Here is a 27,336-nt window from a genome sequence, read left to right as displayed (position 1 = left end):
TTCAGAAAACCACTTTTCAAATGCATTTGCATTCATGTACTCGTGATAATCCCCACTCTTCTTGCCTTCGAAAACCAATATCGAATCTTCAACAAATCCTTCCTCTGAGCCAGCGTGTAAGATGATATGACGCTTTCCTTTACCGGACGTTTTTTTAATCCCATAGACAGCCCTTCATTGAGTGTTTATTTTTAATATTAGTATCAACCCATACCCTTTCTTTTGTATGACCTTCATTTAACCATGTTTCATCTAAATAATAAATAGGTCTACCTTCAGATCTAAACTTTTTAATTGATATCAAGTAGTCAAGTCTCCGTCTCACTATATCATCATGTTCTATCAACACACTTTTACGACTTCGTTTTTAAGTATCTGCAAAAAAAATAAAATGTTTTTATTGCAATTATACTTGCTCGGAGATATGTTTTCAACCTTACTTGAAATTAATTTGTTTCATAAATTTGTATAATGACGAACGGGACATCTGTGGCAAATCCTGACGACTTTTATTTCGGTTAATATTTTGTCCAAAGTGGGCATCTCATTTTTAAAGAAAAAGCTGTGTACTATACGCCTTATGGAATTCTTCATTGCTTCATCCAAACATGTAACAATCCCAGGTCGTCCACCACAGTGTTTGGAAGTAGATACCCTTCCAGTAGATTTATATTGTTTTATGGCTCGATATACTGTTGATTTTGCAACACCTAAAAAAGTATAATGTGTAATATAGTTAGTTCAGCAGAAGATAATGTTAATATAAATTTACCTAATGTCATCGCTATTTTGGATACAAGTTAGACAGTTTTAAGAGTAGGTTCATCATCTAGGCTTTTCTTGTACAAATTCAATATAGCTTGTTTTTCTGCCAGAGATAAATGCCCCAAACTGAGTTGTTTTCGTTTCCTTGGGGGCGACGGCGATGTAATTCCCGCGCCTGCCTTACTCGTGGTCGGCACAGCATCATCCATATCCAATGGAAAATTGGAAAAAACGGATGACAAACAATATAATAAGTTGTTTAGTTCTGATAAGAACTGATTTATACGTAACTGGGATAATAAATAGATAGAAAAGCAGGTAAAAACACAATGACAACAAACTGATGATAACTAAGAGGCAAAATGACAACAAATGTCAAAATGTAAAATTTATTAGCAGTGTAAAGTGGGCTCAAAATTAACAAATAAGAAACCAACATTTTGGCGCGCAATATTCAAAACGCTCCTCCTAGTTTAAAAATAGAGTATAGTAGTACTTATTTAAGGATATTATTTTCTTGACCAGACAATTCCTCATATCCTTGCAAAATTTTCATTTAAGAGATATTGTAACTTTCGGATACGTGACGTGTTCTTTTTTTTTGGACTAGAATTAGAGCTTGATATCGTTGAAAAAAATGTTTATTTTTCGCAGAATGAATTTAATTTTGGCAAGATTTTTACTAAATGTTCACTAATTTAATTTGAAAAAATTTAATAATTAAAAAAAAACAAGACAAACATAAGTAATTAATATTAAAAATTTATGCCAGGTATGTATGCATAAACAAATAAAACATATATTGAATTAACATAATTAAACAACAGGGTGTAGGTATTAAATTAATTTACATGTTTTTGTTCACCTCAATGTTAATGTGGCCGTTAGTTATTTATCAATCTTAGTTCATCTCGTAAAACTATATTTTTAAAGATATTCTGCTGGAATTTATCATCCGCAAAAACCTCTTCAGAGGATTAATATCACATGTCCAAAAAAAATTACAATATCTTGTAAATCAAGCTCTAAATAAAGATTTCGCGGACTGTAAAAAATAAAATAAAGAAATAGCTATTCTAAAAAATTTCCTAGAACTATAAATGTGTCTAAAAAAAAGATGAATGGAAGGTGGGTCAATATAAAGTAAAATCACATTTTTTCCAAACTTATACATAAGATTTTCAGTATAGAGTAAAAGTCTGTCACAATTTCACTTAATGCCTTAAAAAACAATCGAATTATTAGTGAAATTCTTCGTTTTAATTGCAAAGACACCTTGCAACTGGAAACAGAAGCGTTTCAATAGAAAACGACAAGGCAAGTCCTATTATGTATTTCCACAAAAGAATCACTGATTAACCTGCTTTTTGTAACACCCTGTATATTTAAAATGCGAAATAGTAGTACACTCAATCGCTTAATAATATAAGTACCACGTAAGTACCTAGTCATTAAACCAAAATAGTACCTATGTTTATTAAGACAGTTTCACAATGTGAATCACTTTAATGAAAGGGTGTAATAGTAAAACTGAATAATTGCGGGAAGATACTAAAATACCTCTTTATGGTCTAATGCGCTTACTCTTGAGTAAAAAAAAAACAGCAAACCGCATATTTCCTCTATGACTCCTGTTTTTTTTTTAGATGAAACTTATTGTTAATGAAAACCATTCATTCACGATTCGAAGTTAACTATAAATTGATATTACGGGTTCTAAGAACATTTAATTTCTATTTGGTTATAAACTGCCAGCCTTGACGGTTGAATTTTATTTAAATTATCTCATCACGCTAGAATACCTCAGTAGTTTTGCCGTTGTTACGCAACGCGGATAAAAGTCGCCAATGCAAAGCGCGTAAAACCACAAAACGGAATATGACACGGTCAAGTCACGACAGAAGAAATTTGTCAAAAAATATCGTCGGAACTTCCACTTAAGGCTTACTTAACCTGCAACGTTATTTAATCAATGAAGATTTTTTCATGAATGAGCAGAGAAATCCTAGCAGTTAGACAGGTTTTCATTAAGCTTTATTTTGTAGTAAATCAATCAATGTAGTGTTTTAAAAATTACGAAATGAACAAAAAACAATTGTCGAAATGTTCCTCTTGGCAAGGTACTCTAGATGTAATTATACTTTTGATACTTAGGATGATATCGTCTGTTGTGAATGTGACTTTTTATCATAAAACTGAATAAATTGCTTCCCATACAATTAAAATTTTTTGGAATTCTTGAATTTTCTAATTTGATCTTGCTTACGAAAATGGAAACATTTTAAAATACTTTTAGCACAACAAATTCGATGGAAGTTCGTGTCGACTAAACAATTAATGTGACAGCAGTAACAAATCAGCATTTGGAAAAACTGTTCTATGATGTTCGGAAGTATTTACTATCTCCAAAATTTATCTTATTTCTGTAGAAAATATCAGGTTTAGTAGAAAAATATTGACATTTTAATTTTAAGTCTAAATTTCACGCAAAAACGATCGCTGGTATCATGGCGTCTACGTGACGTCACATCTATGTAAACATAAGGTGCTAATATATTTGTGTTGCAGGATTCACTTAATTTCAATCATACTGTCTTCACAGATTCCATCAGGCGATCCTGCTATCATAGGATAGTTTTTGCAAAACATTAGACCGCACATTTTTTAATTTTCCTCTCATTTATTAACGTGATCAGAGTTGCATCATTGGTTTTGCACCGACTAAATTCAAACGTTCGTTCGCCAAAAGCAGCTGGTCTCGTCTCTTCTTCAACTTCCATGAAATCTTCATCAGTCAATATGAGTTTTTTCAAAAATATGTCGCAGAAGTTTTCTTTGTATTTCAGCACCAATTAATGTACTTACATAGAAGTTTTGACATTTCTAAAATCTGTCGAACAAAAGTCTTTGTTTGAGGCAAGAAACTCTCCTAGAATCAACACATGAATTCTAGACAAATTAAAGCTATTTGCATTTGTGAAACCTTGTTCTATATCTAAAAAAAAACACCAAAATTGGACTTCTAGAAGGTGAGATATTAAAAAATTTTAAGCGCATCGCGGCTTTGAACTCGCCGATTCAATTTCAAGCAGGCCGAAGCGGCCGCAATTTTTTTTCAAAATCTGGATTAATAATTAAATAAGAAGAAAAATATGACATTTCTCGAATTTTTTAACATATTGTGCCGCCAAAAGTTAAGCCCATGTTTTTTTTATGCGCATAAAAAAATTTTCATTCAATCAAGCCAAAAAGCGAAAAATCCCGTGGATATACGATTCACCCAAATATGACTTTTTGAAACAGATACCGTCTGGACTAATAGTTGAGTACAAATGACACAAAATTTACATAGATGTGACGTAATTCACTCTGATTGGTGTATTTTGTAGTTTTATTTTATCAAAAATATTATCAATGTCGCTCACAATATAAAAATAAATACGTTTTTTTTATAATCCATGAATCATATTTTATTAAATAAATACTTAAATAATTTTAGTGATTCTTGGTTACTGTCATTATGCTTCGTGAAATATTCCGGGTAATTTTTTCTTGCTCACAATTATTTTTCAAAATATTAAGGATACTAATGATATAATTGAAAATATGGTGACAGTTTTAGAATTCGGTAAATACGGTATACTGTATTTGGGAAAAATGTATTCAAAATACCAGGAGATAGGTATAATTTTCCGTTTATGATTAAAATGAACTACAAATTTTAGCGCAATTTTACATTTACGACTGCTGTAGTTCTCAAATTCGTGGAATTAATTGTCGGGCAATTAAAATTTATCAATTTTTAATTCGTATCCTTTATGATTGACTTGGAAGTGTGGAATTTATATTGAATTTGAGTACCTAATTATAATATTATGACAGTTATGTATATCTTTGTTGAAATTCATAAAATAAAGTTCTACTTAATGGACAAAAAGCATGTTCTGGGGTTTTTAAATAAAAACCTAACATCGACGCCATTTTAAAAATCCATCTTTAAAAATTCTATACCTATACCGACTAATGCAAATGGAATGATAAAATTTTAAAATTTATAATAATCATATTATTTATGAGTGTTACTTACATTCAAACTATTATATGTAATTTAGATTTTAGTCTGTCTTTAAGTAAATCCAACCATTTAGCAAATCCTTTACAGGCTGCAATAAACTTGTTACATACATATAATCCTAGTTTGGCAGGATCACTAAAGTTTTTCAATGTAGGTACTACTAGAAATGTGAATTTTATTAAAAATTGGTATTATTAGTGACAATATACTGTAATTTTAATATATTTTTTTGATATGTACTGCTTATCTTTTTATATAAACTGCGTCAGTGTAACTGAGGGCTTAGTTTGAACGGAAGAGGTCATATATAGTAGAGTTATACATACATATAATGCTTTATAGAAATTTTGTTGCGCGTTATTATATTTTGCAATTTGTATTTTGCATTATATTTTGTAGTAATATTCTAATGACTACTACTTAGTAATGTTTATAAATCTTGCATAACACAGCCACACACAAAAAAAAGTTGGGTATACTTTTATGCGACATATATTTTTCGTAATAATTTGGCCTCCTGAACACGAATCTGGGGTCAGAATTGGCCCATCACGTCACAATTTTTTCCTAACCTCAAAAAACTTGTTTAAAATAGTGAAAATTGATGAAAATTTAATGGGAAAGTTTGGGAAAAAATTTATTTCCACATCAAATAGTACATTTTTATGTAAAAGACTCTGCTGAATTCAAATCCACTGTCAGAATTGAGCTAGAACGTGTGGTTTTTTTTCTGACCTCAAAAAACCGAGCAGGAATCGCTATTTTCAAATTCTGAGCGGATTTTGACCAGATTTTGTATAAAGGGGTTTTTTGGGTCGCTGATTACGAATATGAATTCACATTGTAAAAATTCAAGATGGCTGATCCAATATGGCGGGTGTACTTTTTTGAAATCCACCGATTTCAGTAAAATTTGGCATCATAAGGATTGCTGGTTGATCTCACCTTCATTAATCACACATCTGGAGCCAGATTTTCATAAATCAAGGTAAAATTTGTAGGCAGAGTCATAATTTTAGGCCGAGTAGGCGGCATTTTTTCGGCAAAGTCACATTTTTAGATTGAAGGCATAAGCAGATGCAGTGATGTGCTGTGTGGCAGTAATGTGTCCTTTTCCTTGAACTTTAAAATTATTAAGAAATAAAAGCATCTAAATGCCATAGGAAAACTGCATAGTAGTTAAAAAAATCTGATTGGAAAACCATAAGCCCATGCACGACTAAATAAATGAAAGAATAAAGTAGAAACTTTTTTGTCTTGTCCCATGGAAACAAGCACATCACACTACACATCATTACATGTGTAGAGTCCTTAAGTCATTTTTTTAAGCGAAGTCACATTTTTAGACGGAGTGGAATCTTTTACCTTGATTTATGAAAATCTGGCTCCAGATGTGTGATTAATGAAGGTGAGATCAACCAGCAATCCTTATGATGCCAAATTTTACTGAAATCGGTGGATTTCAAAAAAGTACACCCGCCATATTGGATCAGCCATCTTGAATTTTTACAATGTGAATTCATATTCGTAATCAGCGACCCAAAAAACCCCTTTATACAAAATCTGGTCAAAATCCGCTCAGAATTTGAAAATAGCGATTCCTGCTCGGTTTTTTGAGGTTAGAAAAAAAACCACACGTTCTAGCTCAATTCTGACAGTGGATTTGAATTCAGCAGAGTCTTTTACATAAAAATGTACTATTTGATGTGGAAATAAATTTTTTTCCAAATTTTCCCAGTAAATTTTCATCAATTTTCACTATTTTTCACAAGTTTTTTGAGGTTAGGAAAAAATTGTGACGTGATGGGCCAATTCTGACCCCAGATTCGTGTTCAGGAGGCCAAATTACTACGAAAAATATATGTTGCATAAAAAGTATACCCAACTTTTTTATTTATGTAATTGTATGTCTGTACACAGGGTGCGATCAGTAGCAGCTAAATTTCGCACACCATTAGTGCTACGATTTTGATGTAAGAGATCTATTAATAAATAGAGCCAAATGTGGTAGTTGATTTAAAATATATTTAAGTTCCTAACTTCATCGCCAGGGGGCGTTATTGCCATAGTATTACAAAAGTCATCTCACATATAATTTAGGTCGAAAATATACTTTTTATAGTCTCTACCCAGTCACATAGAAATGTTGTCTCGACAATTTTTTTTTAAGTTATGTTTGTCTTATCAGAATTTAACAAACTATGGACAATTTTAAAGAATCCTTTAAAGTAATTTATTTTTAACATAACAACTCAACAGTTACTTTGTATGCTCAATAATAAAAGGTATTTTTCAAAATATTGACCTACTCGGACCTATCTTACAAAAAAAATAAATGCAACCCATACATACCATATATTTTTAATTAATCAAATTAAACAAAGCAAAACAAGTTACAGTTTTGCTTTGTTAATTAATTAAACAAATATATGTATTCCATGTTAAAATTATTGCAAAAATAATGGGGGAGTATCAGAGGATCCTGCGTAAATATAGTATTTAGGAATGGATAAATAGAATCATCCTGTATATTCTGTTATTAAGTTCTTACTTTCTTCTTTTTTTTTTTTAATATTTGTAGCCAACGAGGATCTAAGTTCACAGATAATTTGACACACTTCGTTCACTATTTAATAAATGAAATGGCGTTTTTTTTTAATTTTTTCGAACAGTATTATTTTCTTTCTCCAAAAGTTTTCCGAACCCCATTGAATAATAATTATGTGACCATTTTTTCAGATATGATAGTAAACTTTCAATTTTTAAATTCTAGCTTTTTAATGTAATTCTTGTGTTCGCCTATTCTAATATTTACATATCGAGAGGTCTATAATGTTTATGGCATTAACTTAACTAATTCAAAATTATATGAAAATTTTAATAATAATTTTTAGTTTGATGGATAATACCCACTTTGTTGGTGGATAATACTGGGAAGTAAAATATTTTACAGCCAATTCGTTTTTCCGCTTTTCTGTGATAACGTTTGTTACTAAGGGATCATTTTTTGAATTTTTGCGAGTTACCGCATAATAAAACACGTGTTCGTACACTTACCTACAAAATGTGTCTATTTGTTAGAATATATTACCCATAATAACCATTCACATGCAGTGATATAATCAAAATTAATTGTCAAGGGTATTAGAAACTTCGGAGAAGGCTAGTCTGTGAAAAATTTGCAGGTGCAGTAGGGTTAAATCGGGTTAAGTGCAGGGTACATTAGAAAGTATTTGCAATAAATCCACCAAGACGCATATAAATTGTCACTAATGGAAAATAGAATTGGTGTTTTACTCCAAAACGAGAATAATAAACTGAATTCGAGCGATGGTTAAGTTGGTTAGCGCGCTTGCATAACGCATCACGTAATATGGCAATTATGTGCTTCGTGAACAGCCATCTTAACATGTTAATACTATTTGCGTATTTTATTTGCATCGGCTTACACAATTCACAATAGGTTAAAGATATCCGAATCCATCTTCATGTTCATTACTTGACCTTTTGAATAATGCGAAGAGAAAACAATGTTTTGTTTTTTAGAACTTGGATGCTGAGGTAAATCTTTGTAAATCTAAAAAGGTTGTGCTTGTGAAGTTTTCGGGTAAAAGTTACATTCTCTTTTGTGAATCTAAGACAATAGTCTTACACTTAAAGGCCATAAATGCTTTGATATTTACAATTACCCTTTAATAATATATGAAAAGTAAGAAACAATATTTTAAAAACAAGCTAAAAAATGCACTAAAAAGAAAAAAATAAACCAAGGAATTCATAAAACCCATATGTTGTGTAAACCCCAAACCCACAAAAGGATTGAATATGGCTGCTATCTAGAAGTGTCATCAGCAGAAATATGATAAATAGACACGTACTATCTATAATCAGTATGTTCATGATCTTATACGACTTAAAAGCTTGTCGCGAGGTTTATTCCTAATTGGAATTTTTATTTTAAGGGGTAAGTTAAGAAAGTTACACTTTGTTAGTTGGAAATATTTCTCAATCTATCCCTTTCAAGTAACGCCTCTGTTACTAATCGTTGAGGAGTGCCCACATGAGGAGACAATCCTTGCAGCAGCATCAGTTCATAGCGAAAATCACGTCTTCTTTATGAAATTTTTTTATTAAAAATTAAAAAATATGTCTATTTCTCTGAAAAGATTGTTTACATTTTTTAGAATAGATTGAAAAAAAAATTTTGAAATTCATTTTTATGCTTGTTGATTTTTTTAAATTTCTGAAATCATCCCTTAACTTCTACTCTCCCTAACTCTGTTAATTTTAATAGTACAAGAAAAAGTCAATAGACCATTTTTATATAGAATTTTATTGCTCTACACCATTTATACTTTTAAACTTTTTTTTCTAGCTCTTAATCCTTTTGAGTTTTGAGAAAAAACCCTTTATTTTATCTTTTTTTCACACCGGGCCGGGGGTTGAAAAATAATTACTGTCACTTATTGTTATTATACCTATACCTCAAACTAACTTATATCAAAAATTCAGGCCAGTTGACCAAAATTGCGATTGAAAGGCCAATTTAATTGGACTACCGATGTCATCAATAGTTCTGAAAACGGCGTTTTTTCAGCACTGATTTTAATTCCGAAAATAAGAAAAAAACACAAGGATACAGGTCTGGCGAGTAAGGGGGATGAGGGAGGACAATAATCTAATTTCTGGCATAAAGTTGACGAATTGACAAAGCTGAGTGTGCGGACGCATTGGCATGGTGCAAAAACCATGAGTTTTCTCGCCACAATTAAGTCGCTTACATCCGAAATCCATTAAAGTCGAAAAAAAAACACTGTCGAGAATGATGTTCTTTCTTGGGTCGTGGAGATCCTTTACAAATTCATTATGATTGAACTGTAGCCATAAATCCAGCTTTCGTCTCCAGTTATGACGTTATAATGAATGTTTCATCGTCATTGGATTGTTCAAGGAGTCCACATGATTTTCTTTTTGTTGTTCAGTTATCAAATGAGGAACAAATTTTGCTGCATGTTCAGTTTTTTCAAAATTCAAAAGTCAAAATTTCATGGCTTAAGATGCTAAAACAATGCTATGCCACAAATAAAGCAGTATTTGCCAAAAATTTACAAAAAATATACGAAATATTACTTTGAGCGTTACAATAAAATTAACAAATGTGCCATGAACGCAATGACATGAAAAAAATTAAATAGGTACATTTATTTAACGATTGCCTACCATTAAAGTAGGCCATGAAAAGTGGTCCTCTTGTATGAGAGTTTGTAGTATTTTTGGAGCAATTGACACCAAGTTTGTTTTAAAATAGTACCAGACATAGCGGAGCCATTTTCTAGGAGACATTCTGTATATTTATTACTATAAAAGTAATAAAACTGATTCTAATTAATTGATCACTTCTAGAGATTTTTAGTAATTTCATATTGATTCGATAATAGTAACTTTTAGAATTTTGTCAACCGATTTAATAAAAATAAATATTTATACAGGGTGTTAATGATAAGTTTTGCCAAACTTTAATGGCGTACTTATTCTACCAATGAAAATAATCAACTTTTGCCCTATAAAAATGTTTGATAAGACCATTTCCTACGGAGATACAGGGTGCTAATAGTTTCAAATATTTTGATTTTTCCTGTAATTTCACTGGCAAAAAATATTTAGTGATAAAATTTGGAGGATGAAAATTTTTCAGTAGGGACTATTTTTTCATGGATAACTTATTAATATACATATACATACATATATAAATACACTTCAGTGGCCTAGTTATTGGAGGAGTAGGGCCCCTTTTTGAAAAAAAAATCGTACGCCACTGTTTTTTTAAATAATTTGAAATATTTTTAAAACGTACAATCAATTTGTTGCAATAAAGTATACTTCTAAAGTATTTGTAAAATTAATTGGTCTTTAGATACAATCAAATAGGATTATTATTTATCATTTTCTATTGATTGCTAAATGTGTAACATTCAATGCTCAATATTTTTGAGAGAAAAAATTGAGGACTCTTACGTTGTGGATATGCCTCGTAAGTAGTAATGTCTCAAAAATATTAGGTATTGAATTTATTGTTACACATTTAGCAATCAATAGAATACTCGTATGGTAAATAGCAGCATAGGTACCTACTTAAGTCTCTTCTTATTTGATTTCCCAATTATCTAAGGACCAGTAATTTTTACGAATACTTTACAAGAATACTTTATTGCCACAAATTGATTGTATATTTTAAATACATTTAAAATTGTTTAAAAAGCCAGTGGCGTATGATTTTTGTTCAAAAAAGATCTCCCACTCCCCCAATAACTACACCACTGGAGTATATTTTGGAATAAGATATCCATGAAAAAATATTCCCTTCTAAAAAAAATGGCATTCCCCTATCATTCAATATTTTATGCCAGAGAAACTACAGGAAAATTAATATAAATATTTGAAGCTTTTAATACCCTGTATCTCCGTAGGGAAGCGTCCTATCAGAAATTTTTAAAGAGCAAAACTTGATTATTTTCATCGGTAAAATACGCCACTAAAGTTTGGCAAAACTTATCATGAGCACTCTGTATATGTAGGATTTAACAAATAGCTCACATATGTATAGGTATGTGTTTTTTATTGCAGTTGAATTGGTGTGGTATGAATTATAATTATGAATAGTGATCTATCATGATCGTTTTTAATTCTAAAAGTTTATAAATATAATCATTTCAACCAATTTCTTGAGCCATTGATTGAATATTTTTGATAAATATTGTTACATGTATAAACCATGAAACGTTTCATAGCTTCTCAACCGTAGTACGCAATAGACCCAATACGAGAGGTTACTTGCTAATATAAAACTGACGCATTTTTAAGAACTAAGTCATTTTCAATTTCTTGTCATAGATATAAATGCCCAGCTTTAAAAAGTGCCCCTACAAACTTCTAAATTCAAGGAAGAACGATTTTAAAGAAATTTGTGTTAAAACTACTCTATTTTGAAAACCACTTTGAGATATGGAGAAATTTCGATATTTTGGACATAACTTCGTACGCGAAATCTGAAAGGTTACTCTATTATAATTAAATAATAGTATTAATTGCCGTTAAAATGTATACATAGCTGCAAACCGCAACCAAAGGATGCAATCCTCTATCCCATCCAAAACTGCACGTTTCTGTGTCTAACATTGTTTTACTAAACACTATTAAACCTCTACATCCTGGTGTAATAAAACGATCCTAAGTGTACTAACCACCATCCTTCTTTCTAGGTCTGGAAAACGGCGGTGTCACTCCCTCGCCTCTAGACAGAAAGGACGCCCTAACGCGACGGCCGTTAGACTTCGATCAGGAAGAGGAGACGAGGAAAGTGGAGACCTCCAAGTGGCTGGAACACCATTTCGGCAGCGACTCGCGGTCTTCGAATAACTCCACGATCGACGAGGAGGAACAACCTCCGAAAACCAGTTTTTTCAATGTAACCATTAAATCCCAACCAACCAGAACTGAGCCCGTCCCCCCAAAAAGCACTTTTGTGTCTACCATTAACAATACCCCTAGGGTGTATAGTCCTGTTGAGCCGGAGAGAGACCGCAACCACCACAGCGGTGGTTACTATAAAGGTATACTACTTGACGTCTGTAAAGGTCCATTCATAATTTGAGCGACAAACATACCGTAGAAAAAAAAACGATCTAATTAGTATTCTAATGATTGCCTTTAGCGAACACGTCCAGACAAATAAGACGTATTTCGATAATTATTAATGCATTTATACTTGCTACTAAAGTTACGGTTTAGGCGAGGCACGAGGTAGATGTACGTCAGTTTTCGAGATGATGCAAAAAATAACTGTAACAGTCGGAAAAATAAAATTATAAATAATTTTTTGTCCAACCAAGATACAAAGGGAGCATGTAAAATAATGGTGAAGAGATGATTGTTTGGAAACGAACACAAGGCTCGGGAATAATTTCGATTTGATGCCTTTAGGCATCTTCGAGTTAATAAAATTATATATTTATGGAGCTTCTACACGCCGTGAGTTCAACTAAGCACAGTGCTGATGGTCGACAATGCGCACATATGAAGCAGAACCTAACAAACCATTCCCATAAACATTGATTTGGTTTAATGGAACGTGAGTGGCGCACAGCCAACTGCGAGTTGTGCGTCACGCACTCTTCTACGTAATCATAACTACTCATCGCACATACTAAATGCGTGTGGTCACAACGGCGCACTGATCCTCATTTCATACTAGGCCTTGGAACAGAGTCTCATACAGCAAAATCGAGTTTAGTATTTTTAATACTAATAAGCAATACAAAACATTTATTATGTTTTCTTAAATACCTATTTATAACGGTGATCTAATAATGAAGATGAGTATATTGTCTCTGAATGCTATGTGGGGTGCACCAATACGGACGCTACTGGCCAATGCTCTGTGCCAGGCTATGATACTATGATATATTGATTACTATTAGTTTCTTAGTAAATCTTAAATCAACTTCGCTAAACAGGAATGGATGGAAAACATTAGTAGGTATTTCACCCGCTTATGGTGCCAACTGTCTCTTTTTATTCACCAAAAGTCCACGTTCTACTGATCAATGACCTGTTGAATGAGACTTTTGATTATCATGTTCGTTGATCGTTATTTACTGTTTAACTTAATTTTTCCTATGATGCTATTACTACCTGTCTTTATTTTTGTAAAATTCAGATGTTTTTTGGTCTTTATGTCTTCAATGTTTAGGTACTGATCAAAAAATATGAATGCTGATACGTGAATGACACTTATTAGTACCAAAACTATATCGTTGACAAACAATGATCAGTGAGCGAGTAGGAAGCGATCAGTGAGCGCTGAGTTTTGTATCCATGCAATTACAACGTTGCGAAGCGTCAGTTTCCGCAGCAATTAGGCCGTTTTCACACTGGCCGATACGACACTGGTACCACAACGACAACGATGCCGGTGGATGCGTAATCTCATATAAATAAATGGTCATGTTTTCAGACTCGCCGACATATCGGTATCGTGTCGTGACAGGCTACTCCACTCGCGTCGTCGCTGATTTTGTGTCGGTATCGGTGCTGTGCTGATGTCGTGCCGGTGTCGGTGTCGGTATATGTGAAAACGCCCTATGGCTACGGCCCTACGGAAGGCGATTAAAGCGTTTCGAGCGATTTTGATATCTACAACTTTTTCTACGTTTAGTTTTTCGCTTTCAAGACAACCATAACATATTCACAGAGCGTCAGCCAGATAAATAAGCGCATTATTTTAATTTTTAAGTGACGAGTAATTTTATGTTACAGAAACCAAATTCGTTTAATTTAGAGAGAATTGTCAGGTTTTGATTTTGATGTGCACGCGAAGGATGATAATGCTCCTGAAAAACGAACAAGACATGCTCTATGGAATAGTTCAAAGAGTAAAGTTATAACTAACAATAACCTGCAGTTATGAAGTTATAATAAAATGTAAACGGTGAAATTCTCCAAAATTATCGTGTCCAAATTGAAATTAAATGTATTTCAAATGCTTACTTTGAACGATGCTGCGCCGAACGACGTGTCGCTCGACGTATTGCCTATGTAATGCGACGCGATTTCTGTCGTTCTCATTCTGAATGGGCCTTTAGTGAACGCTTGAATGTAGAATTGCAACGACCATATACCTACATCAAAATTTTTTCACTTTTCTCTAAAAGGTTGGTGCATTACAATTAATTGTAGATTAACTTGGAGCTTCTGACTAGGTATAAAAACGTCCTGCTTTTTAGGGGGATCTATGTTTTAATCAGTCATCTAAAGCGGTTCTTCCATTGTAAGATTCACCTGTTTGTAACTTTTGCACATATAATTTTAATTAACATATGCATTATTTAGTTAATCAGGTTATGGGAATATGCATGGTTCCATTTCCAATATAAATCCTTTAAATTATTGAACAAGTGTTACACTAAACAAATGCGGTACAAATTGGTAGAGAAAAAATATTAACCACAATCAAACTAGAAAATTCGGATTCTCCATGTCTAATATTGTTTCTATATCATACAACAAAAATTTTATAAAAAATATAGTAAAACTATTAAAAGAAGCAAATGTGTATGTGCAATTAGTCAAGATTTTGGGTATTTTGTTAATATTTATTTTATAAGCGTTTTGTCTTCGTCATACAGAGATAAATACTTTGTCACAGTTTTTATTAAATTCGATTGCATCTATGTGTGCTCAAATCTATCAAAAGTTTGCTAGAGTTACACGAAGCCCTATGCTAATTATGTTTGCTATGTACCAAGAGCATTTCCTTAGTTTAGTTTGCAGGTTCATTGGTAGTTATCAGTGGTTGAACAATATCCGAGTTATTTGCCATATCATCGGTTTAATTTTTTTGGCGTTTGGGGAGACAAATTGCTCTCTTCGGAAGAATTTCAAAGTTTCTTCTGAAAAGGAGAGTGGTATGTCTCTCAAAATGTCAAGAAGTCTATACTTACAACATGGCAACCAACTCGGAAATTATTCAACCGAAACTTTTTTATGGCAATGAAGAAACAAAAGATTTTTTTCATAGTTTTAATTTTTTAACATAACCATTTCATAAAAAAAAAATTATTCCTGATGGCCTTCAACATAAGCATCAATATTCTTTATCAGTTGGTTGCCAGTGAAATGTCGCATTACAGCAAGTAATTTTTGTTATTTTACATTCCTTCGGGCATGTAATCAGTTAGAATGATTCCTCCGTGGTCTTAAAAGATGGTAGCTACTCAGATGAAGACTGTGTTCATGCTTTTTGGAAGGGAAAACCCGACATACAGGTATTGCATGGACTTTAAATTTGTTTCTCAATCCGAGTGATGGAACCGAGTCTTATCGCCGAGTCACCATCATAGAGAAAAAGTTCGTATCTGCACTTAAAAATTTCAAATTGTTTTGACAAATTTATTACCTGACCAGTTTTTATTCGGGAGTTAAGAATTTTGAAACTCAGCTTATTGAAATAGCATTCACTTAATGCAAAATATTAAGACTACTTATAAGAATCTTATCAAAAATAAAATCTTGATACCAACTATTTAAAATGTTCTTAAACACAGTCTGTTTGATTCTCTCTATTTTTTATAATACATGATGAAGTGTTAATAGAACTTAGTAGTTGCTTGAATACACTTTTCGGACTTATGTCACTGTTACTTATACTCAAATAGATTCAAAACAGACTAATATTTATCCATTTATTCATGTGTAACTTTTACAAGTAAACTCATATTTCTCTTATTGTTGCAGGAGTAAGTGAATGGTCTGAACGAAGGCAGGAACAGCACTATATATCCGATCGCCAATCTCCACTGCCATATCGTAGTAGCCCCTCGTACGAGAGAGAATATCCACGCCGATCTCCGATTCCGGATTATCGTCCCTCCCATTCTCCATCCCCGGACTATAGACCGCACTACTCTCCAAGTCCAGATTACACCCGCCCTTCACGCATATCTCCTAAGAGGGAGGTGATCAACATTACCCCAACGCCTCCACAAAGGAAGAAGACCTTGGAACGACAACGACAAAGGGTCGTCGAAGAAAGAAGTCGGTAAGGATAATAACATAGTGATGGAAACCATTATATCCCACTGTTGAAAGTCACCCTAGGATACTTTGTTTATACTTATTTGTTTTATTATGTTTCTAGAATATAAATGTTCTATTTCGTTCATTTATGGTCTGCTATTATCTTCTTCCAATCCATTTCCGAATGCTCACTATTTTGACATGTGTTAAAACCTATTAACTCTAGATACAGAACCTTCATGAATGATTACAAGCCACGTGACCAGTCATTTTGTTTGGAACAGTAATTTTATTTCCTTCATTTCGGTAAAATTATAAACTATTAAAACAATAATTTCAAGATTACACTAAAACACAACATTATGTTTCTCCGGCTGAGATTGGTGCAATTTTTCACGAGATTTTATTCAACTAATCAGCGATCGCAATGTCTCGAGTATAGGCGTAACGGTTCGTTACTGTTCATTGTAAACGAATCATTAATATTGGTGACACCAAAATTTAGGGATTTTTCGTAACCAGTACCAGTCGTGCAATGTTGGGTTGCCTAAGCGGTCACGGGGCTTGTAAACATTTATGAAGGTTCTATACTTACATTTTCGAGTAAACTTTATTTGGAAAACAAGTTTACTTGATTTGTCGAATAATTACTTTTCTAAAACAATCCTCGAATTCTTACATTATTATTTCAACTTTGATCAGAAGCTACTACATTTATATAGTAGTTTATAAAAAATTATCAGTATATACATTGTGATTACAAAAGTCAAATATAGCAATATAAAAAAAATAAGTCAAGAATAACGTTACAACTCAAAATTTCAAATTATTCGTCAAACATTTCCTAATAAAGTTCATATAATACTAGCTGACATTGAAAGGACACACTGGTCTCGAGGTAATGCTATTGGCTCTCGAGGTAGTGCTTTATTTGAAATAAAGTAAGTATCTACAATTATTTGGAGAAAATCGTTCTACCTTCATACAAACTTGAAAACACTATCGATGGTGGAATGCCTTGAAAATACACATAAATTTTGTAATAATATAGTCTTCATATTTGATGGTTTTATAAAAGAAATGTTTCATTTAGCATCCTTCTGATTAAAATCTTGGTGAGGACAAAATTTAATAAGATTAATTGATTCCTATATATGCTTTAGAATTAAAAAAAAAAATAGGGAAAATGAAAATAATTTTAACTCAGTTTATTTAGAATCACTGTCTACATCTCATCCGTTTTCATTATTTTGACTACGATAAAACATAATAAAATGTCTTGAGTATAAACATCTCTGATTAAGATGAACTTGGTAAACGTGTCCAATTTATTTACACTCGTTAGTTCTGAAACAAGTAAAAAAGCTCCCAGTTCACTCTGTAGAATCGACACAAGAGGAAAATGTCAATATGGCACTTTCCAATTACTGTTTCCTTTTCTCTGTTTAGCTGTATCTGAATGTTTATACCCAAATATTTTAGTTGTTGCAAATTCATATTTATAGCCTCATTAAATTTCCAAGTACCAAAGTGATTCTTATTTTTTGGTAGAAAATATTTCTTGCAGTTCTTTAATAAATTATGTTTACGTACTATATAGTTTGGATTTATATTTTGTTCTTTTCATTTTACCTTTGAATTTGAAATTTGTGAATTATGTATATCATTGCTAAATCTAAATAAACTCAATATGTATAGACTCCTTGTCTTTATGCCAGCCGTAACATTAATTTACCATGATGTATCTTCTTTTTTTACGTTTGTTTATGTAGTTTCACTTTTGTATACTTGATTTGATTTAAACCAAAGTACCTGTTCGACCTTTGTTGATATCCTTTGTACTACTATTTATTAATATATTGTACTATTGCATATTTCGCTGTTTGAAAATTTGGTAATGAATAAGTGAAATTTTTCGGGAGAGACAAAAACCCTTTTTATTTTGAAGTCAATATTTGTAGTTGTCTTTCATTTGGCTAAACAAATATAATTTTTGCATTGAGTCAGAGTGAAATACAGGTATTCTACAGATAAGGACTGCAACGCTGTGGCACTCTTCTTCCGAGTTGCAACCCCGAGGGATTGGTTTCTCTATTAACTTAATCCTCTCCTGCATTGAAACAGTCAACATTACCTTCACATGACTCTGTCCTGGTCTTGAGACCCAGTATTTGCGCTATTCTTCCCACCTCTCTATAAAGCATCTTAAAGGCATTATATGGATCAGGTCTTAGGAAAGCTGCAAGTTCATTCGCTATTCATCTTCCTTTAATACTTTTATGTACTGGCATCCAATATAACCTGACATTTGAGCGTTTGCTGCTTCATTTGACAATTGTAAACAGTTCTGAACAAGTTTTGAAGGCACACTTTGGATCCAAGACATTTATTGAAGTCTCATTATCGGAGAGTATATTGATGAGACCACAATATACTTCCTTCGTAGTTTCTCTGTCAAAAACATACCTACTTACTGCAAAAATTTCTTGTTGTACGTTTTTAGGCATATCCAAACTATAGCTTCTTTACCATCTCGCTCTCAATCTAACTACATCAAAAGCTACTTTCTGCTTTTGAGCTATCCGTAAAACATATCAGGCCCCCATGGTTCAGTTGCATTATATGTAGACTTCCAATCACCTCAATTTAATGGATAGTGACAACCAGTTTAATGTCATCAAATTGATTATTATTAAACTGTTTAGCACATTTTGGACCTAATTTGCACTGTTCAATTCTTACATTTTATATTATTTTATTATATTTTATTTATTTTACAGATACGAAAATGGTTACAGAAGCGGAAGACTGGATGACAGGGATCAGAGAATTGAAAGAATGGAACGTATGGAGGAACCCCCTCCAGATTATTCACCACCTAGTCCTCCTCCCATGCCCATTGAGAAAAAGCATATGCAAAAAACGAGATTTGCCGCTGATCCGCCACCGAAGGCCAAAAGTGGAAACATTATCGGTATGTTCCCATATTTTCATGTATAGATATGTTCTTTTTAATGGGATGTCTCCCAACATTTTAACTACGTCACAAAATGAAAATAAGTTGAAAAATGTTACATACATAATTATTCTTTTATCAGTTTAACCACATTTGAACCCTAAAAGAAGTCAAATAGCTTCGTAATAATAATAATAATAATATATTTTGTCTATTGCAGTGGCAATATGCGAAAGATCACTGCTTTATCATTTTTATTATCAATTCCTTCAGTATTGCCAGATTCCTTTACTAAACAGAGATACATAAAGAAGTCTATTATAATAAAGTAACATTTACACGCAAATTGAAAATAAAGTATAAAATTTTCATTGGAAATTCCAGATATTTGTATTTACTGGTGTAATATTATAATAATTATTTAATAATAAATAATTTTTTGCACCAAAAGATCAGGGGATGATTTTAAGGATTTAGTATATAATTTTTTACGAACAGTAACCACTCACAACACAATTTACGTTTCGAAAAATGTTATGTATGTAAACTTCTCAAATCTCAATCTCAATCTCAAATTTCCCTAAAAGTTAAACATGACAATTTCCATTTTTTATAAATGTTTAAAAGCCACGCGATCGCCGAGCTTAGGCACCCGCACATTGCACGATTGGGCTGGTAACGATAATTCCCTAAATCTTGGTGTCACCAATTCGTTTACAATGAACGATAACAAACCGTTACGTCAATGCTGGAGATAATGCGGTCGCTGATTAGTTGAATAGTATAAAATTATAGTTCCAAACAATGCAGTTTTAAGAATAATCATCCAACAAAAATCAAAATTTGGAACGAATTGTTTGGAAGGAATTAATTTTTACAGTTTAAGTTTAAACTATCAATATTACTGTAATCCTGAATCATAGGCGTTGCTAGGATTTTTGCTTGAGGTAGACCCAGGGCATTCCATGGGACCTTCTAAAAAGAAAATGTAATCAATGACTTACCGATACAATATTTCAAAACCTAAACACTATTTTGCTTGGTTATAAAAAAAATGGCGCAGTCAGCGACTTACGGATATGAAAAAAAATATTTTTTTTTCTGAGGTCGGTACCGGGCTTTCAGGGGTGGGCCGTACACACCCCTGCCCCCCTAGCTACGCACATGTCCTGAATTGAAGTTATATTCAAGTATTACACACTATACAGTATCACTTTGATATACATCTCTCAAACGAAATTTTCAGTTTTTTTAGTGTAGTTTAACTGGCAGAGAAACTACTACTATTAACTAATAATAATGACGTTAGCAACATTTCCTAACTAATTTCAAGCGTCTTGTATCGGTCCTATAACAATCATAATTATAAGATTCCGCGCAACAGTATAGAATGAAAAGTGAAGCAAGAGCGCAAGAGCAAAAAATTTTCACTTGAAAAATTGAGTTTTCAATCGCAAACAACTCAAAAAGTATTGGTTTATCAAAAAAAAATTGTATGAAACATTTTTTGCTTGAAATTAGTTGCTCTATCGATTCCCGAGATTATATTGACAAAATTTATTTTCAACCCCTACAAAGGAGTAGAACCCACCCCCAGGGTAAAAATATATATCGGCATAGGGTGTATTTTGTTTCCTGAACCATTCCCCACCTACTATCCAAATTTCAAGCAAATCGATGCATAAGAGCGGAAATCAGAGCTAAAAAGATCATAAACTGAAATATTCGTAAATTTTTTTAACACAATTTAAACAAAGGATTCTTATTCATCTCAAAAACTGTAAAAAAAATGGCATAAGGGATCAAAAGTTTCGAAGAAAATGTGACACATAATGATACTAAAGGAACGCACTAATTGTAAGATCTAAAATAAATTATGGCCGAAAATTACAATTCTTTTATAAATATGTACGTATATTTAAAAATATTTTATAAGAGTTTGCCATATTTCCGTAAACTCGGATCACATCCAAACACACTTTATAGGAAGGGTAGGCACATTTTATATAGGAAAACTTCTGTTGAATAACTTACAATAAATTTTCACAGCAAAACAACAGAGCGTGGCAAAAATATGTTTATTGTTAAGTATTTGGTAAAGGTGAGGTCTCAGAAATTAAGTGCTCCACTTTTTCTCGGTTAACCGAAATCCTTAACCTTAGAAACTACAAAGAATGTCAACAAACTTTCTTACTTTTATAAAAATTCTCACATACGGTAGTTTTACCGTATAATGGCTAGTCTAGCACTATTAACAATTTTAAGGCAAGGTTGTTTTACTAGAATGGTTTATATAGAGGTCACTACTTCATTTTTTACAAACATACACACTTGAGAAATATGGTCATCAAAATTAAGACTGACAATGAGATTATGACTTTCTTCTATAAATATGGATAAATTTATTTAACATCATTTCATAATACAGAAGTATAATTTGTGGATTATCTTTGAAAAATTGAATAAAAAGTATAGTTTAAATTAATAGTGTCACATATGTTTAAACTACAGGTGACTGATATCAAAGTATCTGCGGTATTATGTTTTTTTTTCAAGAGTATAGTCATAGTAATTAATAGTCAACACATTCACATGTTCATCTTTATGTAAATATATTAAGTATGACATTAATAACATTTTCATTCAATCCTGCTAGCGAATCTTCTTTTATGACAGTATCACAAAACAATTCAAAGCACACTACAATTGTATTTATAATAAATTAAATTTAATATAATAATTAAAATATACTGAAATGCAACGTTTTAGAATATCCCTCGGGCATATAGCAAAAAATTGTAATATAACATCAACAGTTCGAAATAGGTGCGTTAGGTGCATGCACATATCATAAGTTCATACTTAGAATTAAAATATTGTCATGAAATACGAATAACTGTGTTGTTGTGAATAAATAATTTATTATCGGACGCTTTGGTATGCAGATTACAGCATTGTTTCTGCAGCAAATTCCTGATAGTTTGCAAACCGTTTTTGTCACAGGTGCGCTGTTATAGACTATTTGCTATCGGTTAAGATTTTGCACTAAAATTTGAAATAAAGATAAAAAAACTGACGACGGCGGCGTAGAGAAAACAGAGACCTATTAACCTTAAATCTGTCACCGACTAGTTATCAGAAGTTACTGGTTTACATTTGATTTGTTTAAACTTAATAAACTTCTACAAATTATCTAAAATGCACCATTCATAGATTTTGATTCTTTTAATATTTATTTACTAGTAACACTGAATTTATTTAAACTAAATTTATTTAAAACTAATGTAATGCTTTTGGACAGGATTGAATAATTACCTACTTCAAAAAATTTCTGCAAGTCATATCCTAAAAATAAATACGCATTTTAAAGTTGAAGCTTAAAGCAGATACGTGGGCTGGTGACGTTCTGTTTTACCAGTGGGGAAAAATATCAAAACCGGTCCTGCATTTGCTCTATTAGGCGTATTCACCATACACCTGACAAAACCGCTTTTATGAACGTTTCCGCATTAATTAACATAACAAACTAAATTTAAAATTCAGATGTCGAGACTGTTGACGGAATGTGAACATATTTACCCAATGATTTCCATTAAGGTAGAAAAAAAGCGTGTTATCTTAGAAATGTAAGGTCAGGATCATTTCAGAACGAATATTTGCGAGAACCGAGAATTTGTTTTAATATCAGTTTTTAGTTTCGTTGTCAACGGTATTTTTAATTCAAATTTTTTCAGGACGGTGGAAACTACAAATTTATTTCTTTGGTAGTAGTATCATGATCAGTTTAATTTTGAATCTACGATGACACTGGATGCGTAGGCACTTTATTTAGAATCTTACCTAATATCACAACAATGTAAATGCTAAATGTGTACACTGACCTTTGGGCAAAACGACATTGGAGTAAATATTATTATAACCAGTAATATTCCACACCTGGTTTTAACAACAAATACAAGTCCTAGTCTACTCCAGTGAATATTTTCAACGTAAAAAAATTATTAGTGGACATTTTACTGCATTTTATGACGGTAAAGGGTATGTAGAATGATAATACCAAAAAAACTAACTCGAAATAAGTGACGTTAAGTTGGCAAATTGCAAATAAGTGTTGAAATAACCTGTTTTTTCACTTTTTTTATTGCCCACGAAAATTTAGACAACCTATCGGAGTATTAGTTATTTTATGTTCTAAGCCATTAAATTACCTACAATTTAAGGTACTTAAAGTCATATTTCACTCATTTGTTAACAGTAAAATAAAGGTCGAACGCGGATAAATCAGTTTTCGAAAATTGCCCATTATTATTTCAAAAAGCGATGGACGCTGATGAAATATATGGAAAAGGTATTTGTTAATTAATTTCGTTCGTTTTTCGCAACTAATTGTTTAATTACTAAACGTTGATTTCAGAAATTAATATCATATATATATATAGTTAAGTTCTAATTCAAAGAAACGTATCGAAAAAGAAAAATTTCAAAAAGTTGCTCTTTACAATTAACAAAATACGATGTGCAAAACAGCGTTATAAATAAATTGTCTCAGGGTCAGGCAAAAGCCTCTCGGGAATTCGCTCTTTTATATTAAATAAAGCTTATTTTTACGGTAACTAACAAAAAAATCACCTTCCCAAGATCCCTATTGGACGTATCGGACCGGGATTTTAGGGACAATTAAAGAAAGTGTTAAAATTTCAAAAAGTTTTGCATTGATAATAATTTATGTGATAACCGCACTAGAAGCAGTAAAAGTTAACATTAATGAACGGCCTGGGCGCGCAAGAAGGGCCACAGGGTGTGCGCATGCGCGTGAGCACTGCTCTCGGCTGCGCGTAAAATTTTTTATCTAATATTTCATTTATTTATTTAACATCTAAGCTTTATTTACGCAAAAAGAGCAAATTCCCGAGCGGATTTTGTCTGACCCTGGGACAATTTATTTTTAACACTTTTTTCACATCTTACTTTGTTAGTTGTAAGAGCAACTTAATTTCAACTTTTTGACATTTTTTTTCTTGACAGTAATGGGCAATTTTCGAAAACTGATTTTTCTGCGTTCGATCATTATTTTACCGTTAACAAACTGGTGAAATGTGACTTTAAATTGTAGGTAATTTAGTTGCCTACAACATAAAATAACTAATTTTGAAATGAACACGGAATATTGCCACTTACCTACTTGCAATTTGCCAACTTAGCGTCACTTTTTTCGAGTTAATTTTTTCATATTATCATTCTACATCACCGTCATAAAGTGCACTAAAATGATTACTAATACCTTTTTTACATTTTCAGGTTTTATGATCTAATTAGATTGGACTAGTATACTTCCTAGACATACTAACCTTTGAACGACCTTGGCGTGAATAATTTTCAGATTTTTTTCTCCAATATGTGTTTTTCATTGTTATTTCAGAACCCCCGTTCACACGGTACGACACGGCAGGATAATTTATTCTAAACGGTGGATAAATTGAATCGAATTAAAAGTCTATCGTCTGAACATTGAAGATTTTTATTGAATCACTTAAAAATGTAGGATTTTTTATACTTTAATTTTTGTGACTAGTTTATTTCCGTTTTTGATAACTTTTGACTTTGAAGAAAATTCGAAACAATAAGCTCATAGTTAAAAAATCGCTTTGTGCCTACCACAAGAATCTAATGTGACATTCCAACGACTTGTTAACAAACACATCACCGTATCGCGACGCAACGTCACCTTATATTTATTCATTAATTTCTCTCCGCAGGCCAATCCATCCGCAAGCTAGTTGGAAAGATTCGTTCGGCTAGTGCTGAGAGGAAGGCTAGACAGCGCGCCAAGCGATCTCCCAGCCCATCTTACCAGCAGGGACACGTGATAGACAACAACATCGGCCACAACATGGACCGCCACCCGCCGGTCCAACGCTACTACCTTGGGGAAGACCCTTTCGCGGGCAGCATCTACGGGAGGGAGAACAAGTACGATGGGGTGAAACCGGCTCGGACCTCCAGGAGACCCAGGGAGATTCAGGAAGAGAGAAGGTAAGGAAAATCACCTAGAGAATGTTTTGTTTACATGGTATTTAATTGTTTCCTGCCCATCCAAGTGTACTGTGTAAACAAAACGGCATTGTAGATTTGGGCGTATTGTGTAGTTAGCCTGTGACCTTGATTGGCTTATTCGTATTACTATATTAAGTAGTTGTCAGTGTTAGGTGAGGTCGTGTAAAGAGCGAGGTTGAGATACAATTTTTTTTGTGTGTGTACAAATACGGAGATGCTAGTTTTTCAGTTCATGATTCGGTTTCCATTTCCTATATAGTTTTTTTATGAGATTGTTTACCTAGAATTACGCTCTGTGTCACATTAGAAATGATTCATCGATAAATGTATCTTTTAAATAAGTATTTTGAGCTAAATATAGACAGCACTAGTATTATTTATGGACATAGAGATCCATTTTGATGAAGGAGAAAGATTAAGGATAATTACTGAAAGATCTTGAGCGATGTTAGTCTGTTCTTGAACAAAACATTATTTTATAAAGAAGCTAGAGTAGTAAACCTAGACAGTTTTAAAAAGTACAAATTAGCTCATAGAGCAACATGACCCATTCTCAAAATTAAAATTTTGTCATCAGTGCGATATATGATATATTTTAGTAAAAAACCTAAAACATGATTTCAAATTCATACCTTAAAGTATATCCCTTAATGTATTTTTACCTACTGACTTTTTTTTTCAAAAACATTCCGTTTGTTGTAACTTTTGATACACATACAGGGTTTTTGTATATAAGCGCAAAATATTTTAGGAGGTAGTTGTTGAAGTTATTGAGTTCATATAAACGTGGGTCAAAATATGCTTCGTTTCCAAGATACAGTGTTTAAATTTTAATTTTTTATTTATTTTTATTAATTATTTCAAAGAATTTTAAAGATATTGACTCGAAGTTAATCATGTATCAATAGAAATTAAAAATTTACAATTGCAATAAAATATGTTTCATTTTTTTCTCAAAAACGGTACATCCTACGAAAAAAATTGAAGAGACCAATTTCATTCATAATTGATGTCGAATTTCTAAAAAAATATCAAAACGGAAAAAAGTCAGTGGCGTACCATATTTTTTTTATTAAAAAAGGTTGTGGCATTTTCGCACGAACGCCACTGGTGCAAATAGAAATATTCGCATTACACCAAAAAATGTACATTTTTCCCTCCAAAGCGTTTTTCAAATTTCGTATCAAAATCTTTAGAACTCTGAATAAATAAAAAATTAAAATTAATAAAAGAATACTAATAAAAATAAATAAAAAATTAAAATTAAACACTGTATCTCCGAAACGAAGCATATTTCTACATATGGTTATATAAACTTTTTTTCACAAAATAACTTTGGCAACGACCCTCTAAAATATTTCGCACTTATCTTACCTTCTTGTTTAGACTTCATGAAAGAACTTTAATATTAAAGCCGTGACCAACTACGGCCATGTTTTAACGCAAATATGTAAAGATTAATATATTTTTTTAAGGAAATACCATGAAGGATTCTTACTCAAGGTTATTCGTAATATTCAGTGTTTGAAATAAGTACGGTATTTAAAATACTGGTAACATATTAATGATCAACATTCTTATTATTTTATAATTTTGTTTCACTATTTTTCTGTTACTTTTAGTTTTTTATTGTAAGTACTTAATGTGTTTTTTTTTTAAATATTATTACTATATTTTTAATTATGTAGTACCTATTATGTAATTAGTTCATCTCTTGAATGGTGTAGTAAATAAATAAACAAATATTATTAAAAAATTGACGGGCGTTATTCGAGCAACACAGATTTGGTACAAAACCATTTAACATATTTTTATATTCAATTGAAAAAAGTCCACATAAATGATTTTAAAAAAACTGAAATATTATAATAATTGCAGTTTTTTCAGCAGAGAGTAAAAATGTTTAAGTTAT

At 32.1% G+C, this 27,336-nt stretch overlaps 1 protein-coding gene across 8 annotated transcripts in view; it reads left to right on the top strand.

The window, feature by feature from the left end:
- The window catches only part of LOC108912242 (serine/arginine repetitive matrix protein 1-like), a 208,775-nt gene extending 182,492 nt beyond the window's left edge, over positions 1-26,283 (top strand). For 7 of the 8 annotated variants that reach the window (XM_018717428.1, XM_018717426.1, XM_018717427.1 and 4 more), the window contains 4 exons: positions 12,100-12,450; positions 16,133-16,436; positions 19,195-19,388; positions 25,127-26,283. In XM_018717428.1, the coding sequence (XP_018572944.1) occupies positions 12,100-12,450; positions 16,133-16,436; positions 19,195-19,388; positions 25,127-25,407 (1,130 nt within the window). In that variant the 3' untranslated portion in view covers positions 25,408-26,283. The remainder of the gene's footprint in view (positions 1-12,099; positions 12,451-16,132; positions 16,437-19,194; positions 19,389-25,126) is intronic. The other variant, XM_018717430.1, reaches the window with a different exon arrangement.
- Positions 26,284-27,336: the final 1,053 nt, after the last annotated feature.

This window comes from Anoplophora glabripennis, unplaced genomic scaffold (assembly GCF_000390285.2).
Source record: "Anoplophora glabripennis isolate ALB-LARVAE unplaced genomic scaffold, Agla_2.0 scaffold617, whole genome shotgun sequence".
Lineage (NCBI taxonomy): Eukaryota > Metazoa > Arthropoda > Insecta > Coleoptera > Cerambycidae > Anoplophora > Anoplophora glabripennis.
Note: the sequence above shows the minus strand (reverse complement) of the source record. Positions and strands in the feature narration are given on the sequence as shown.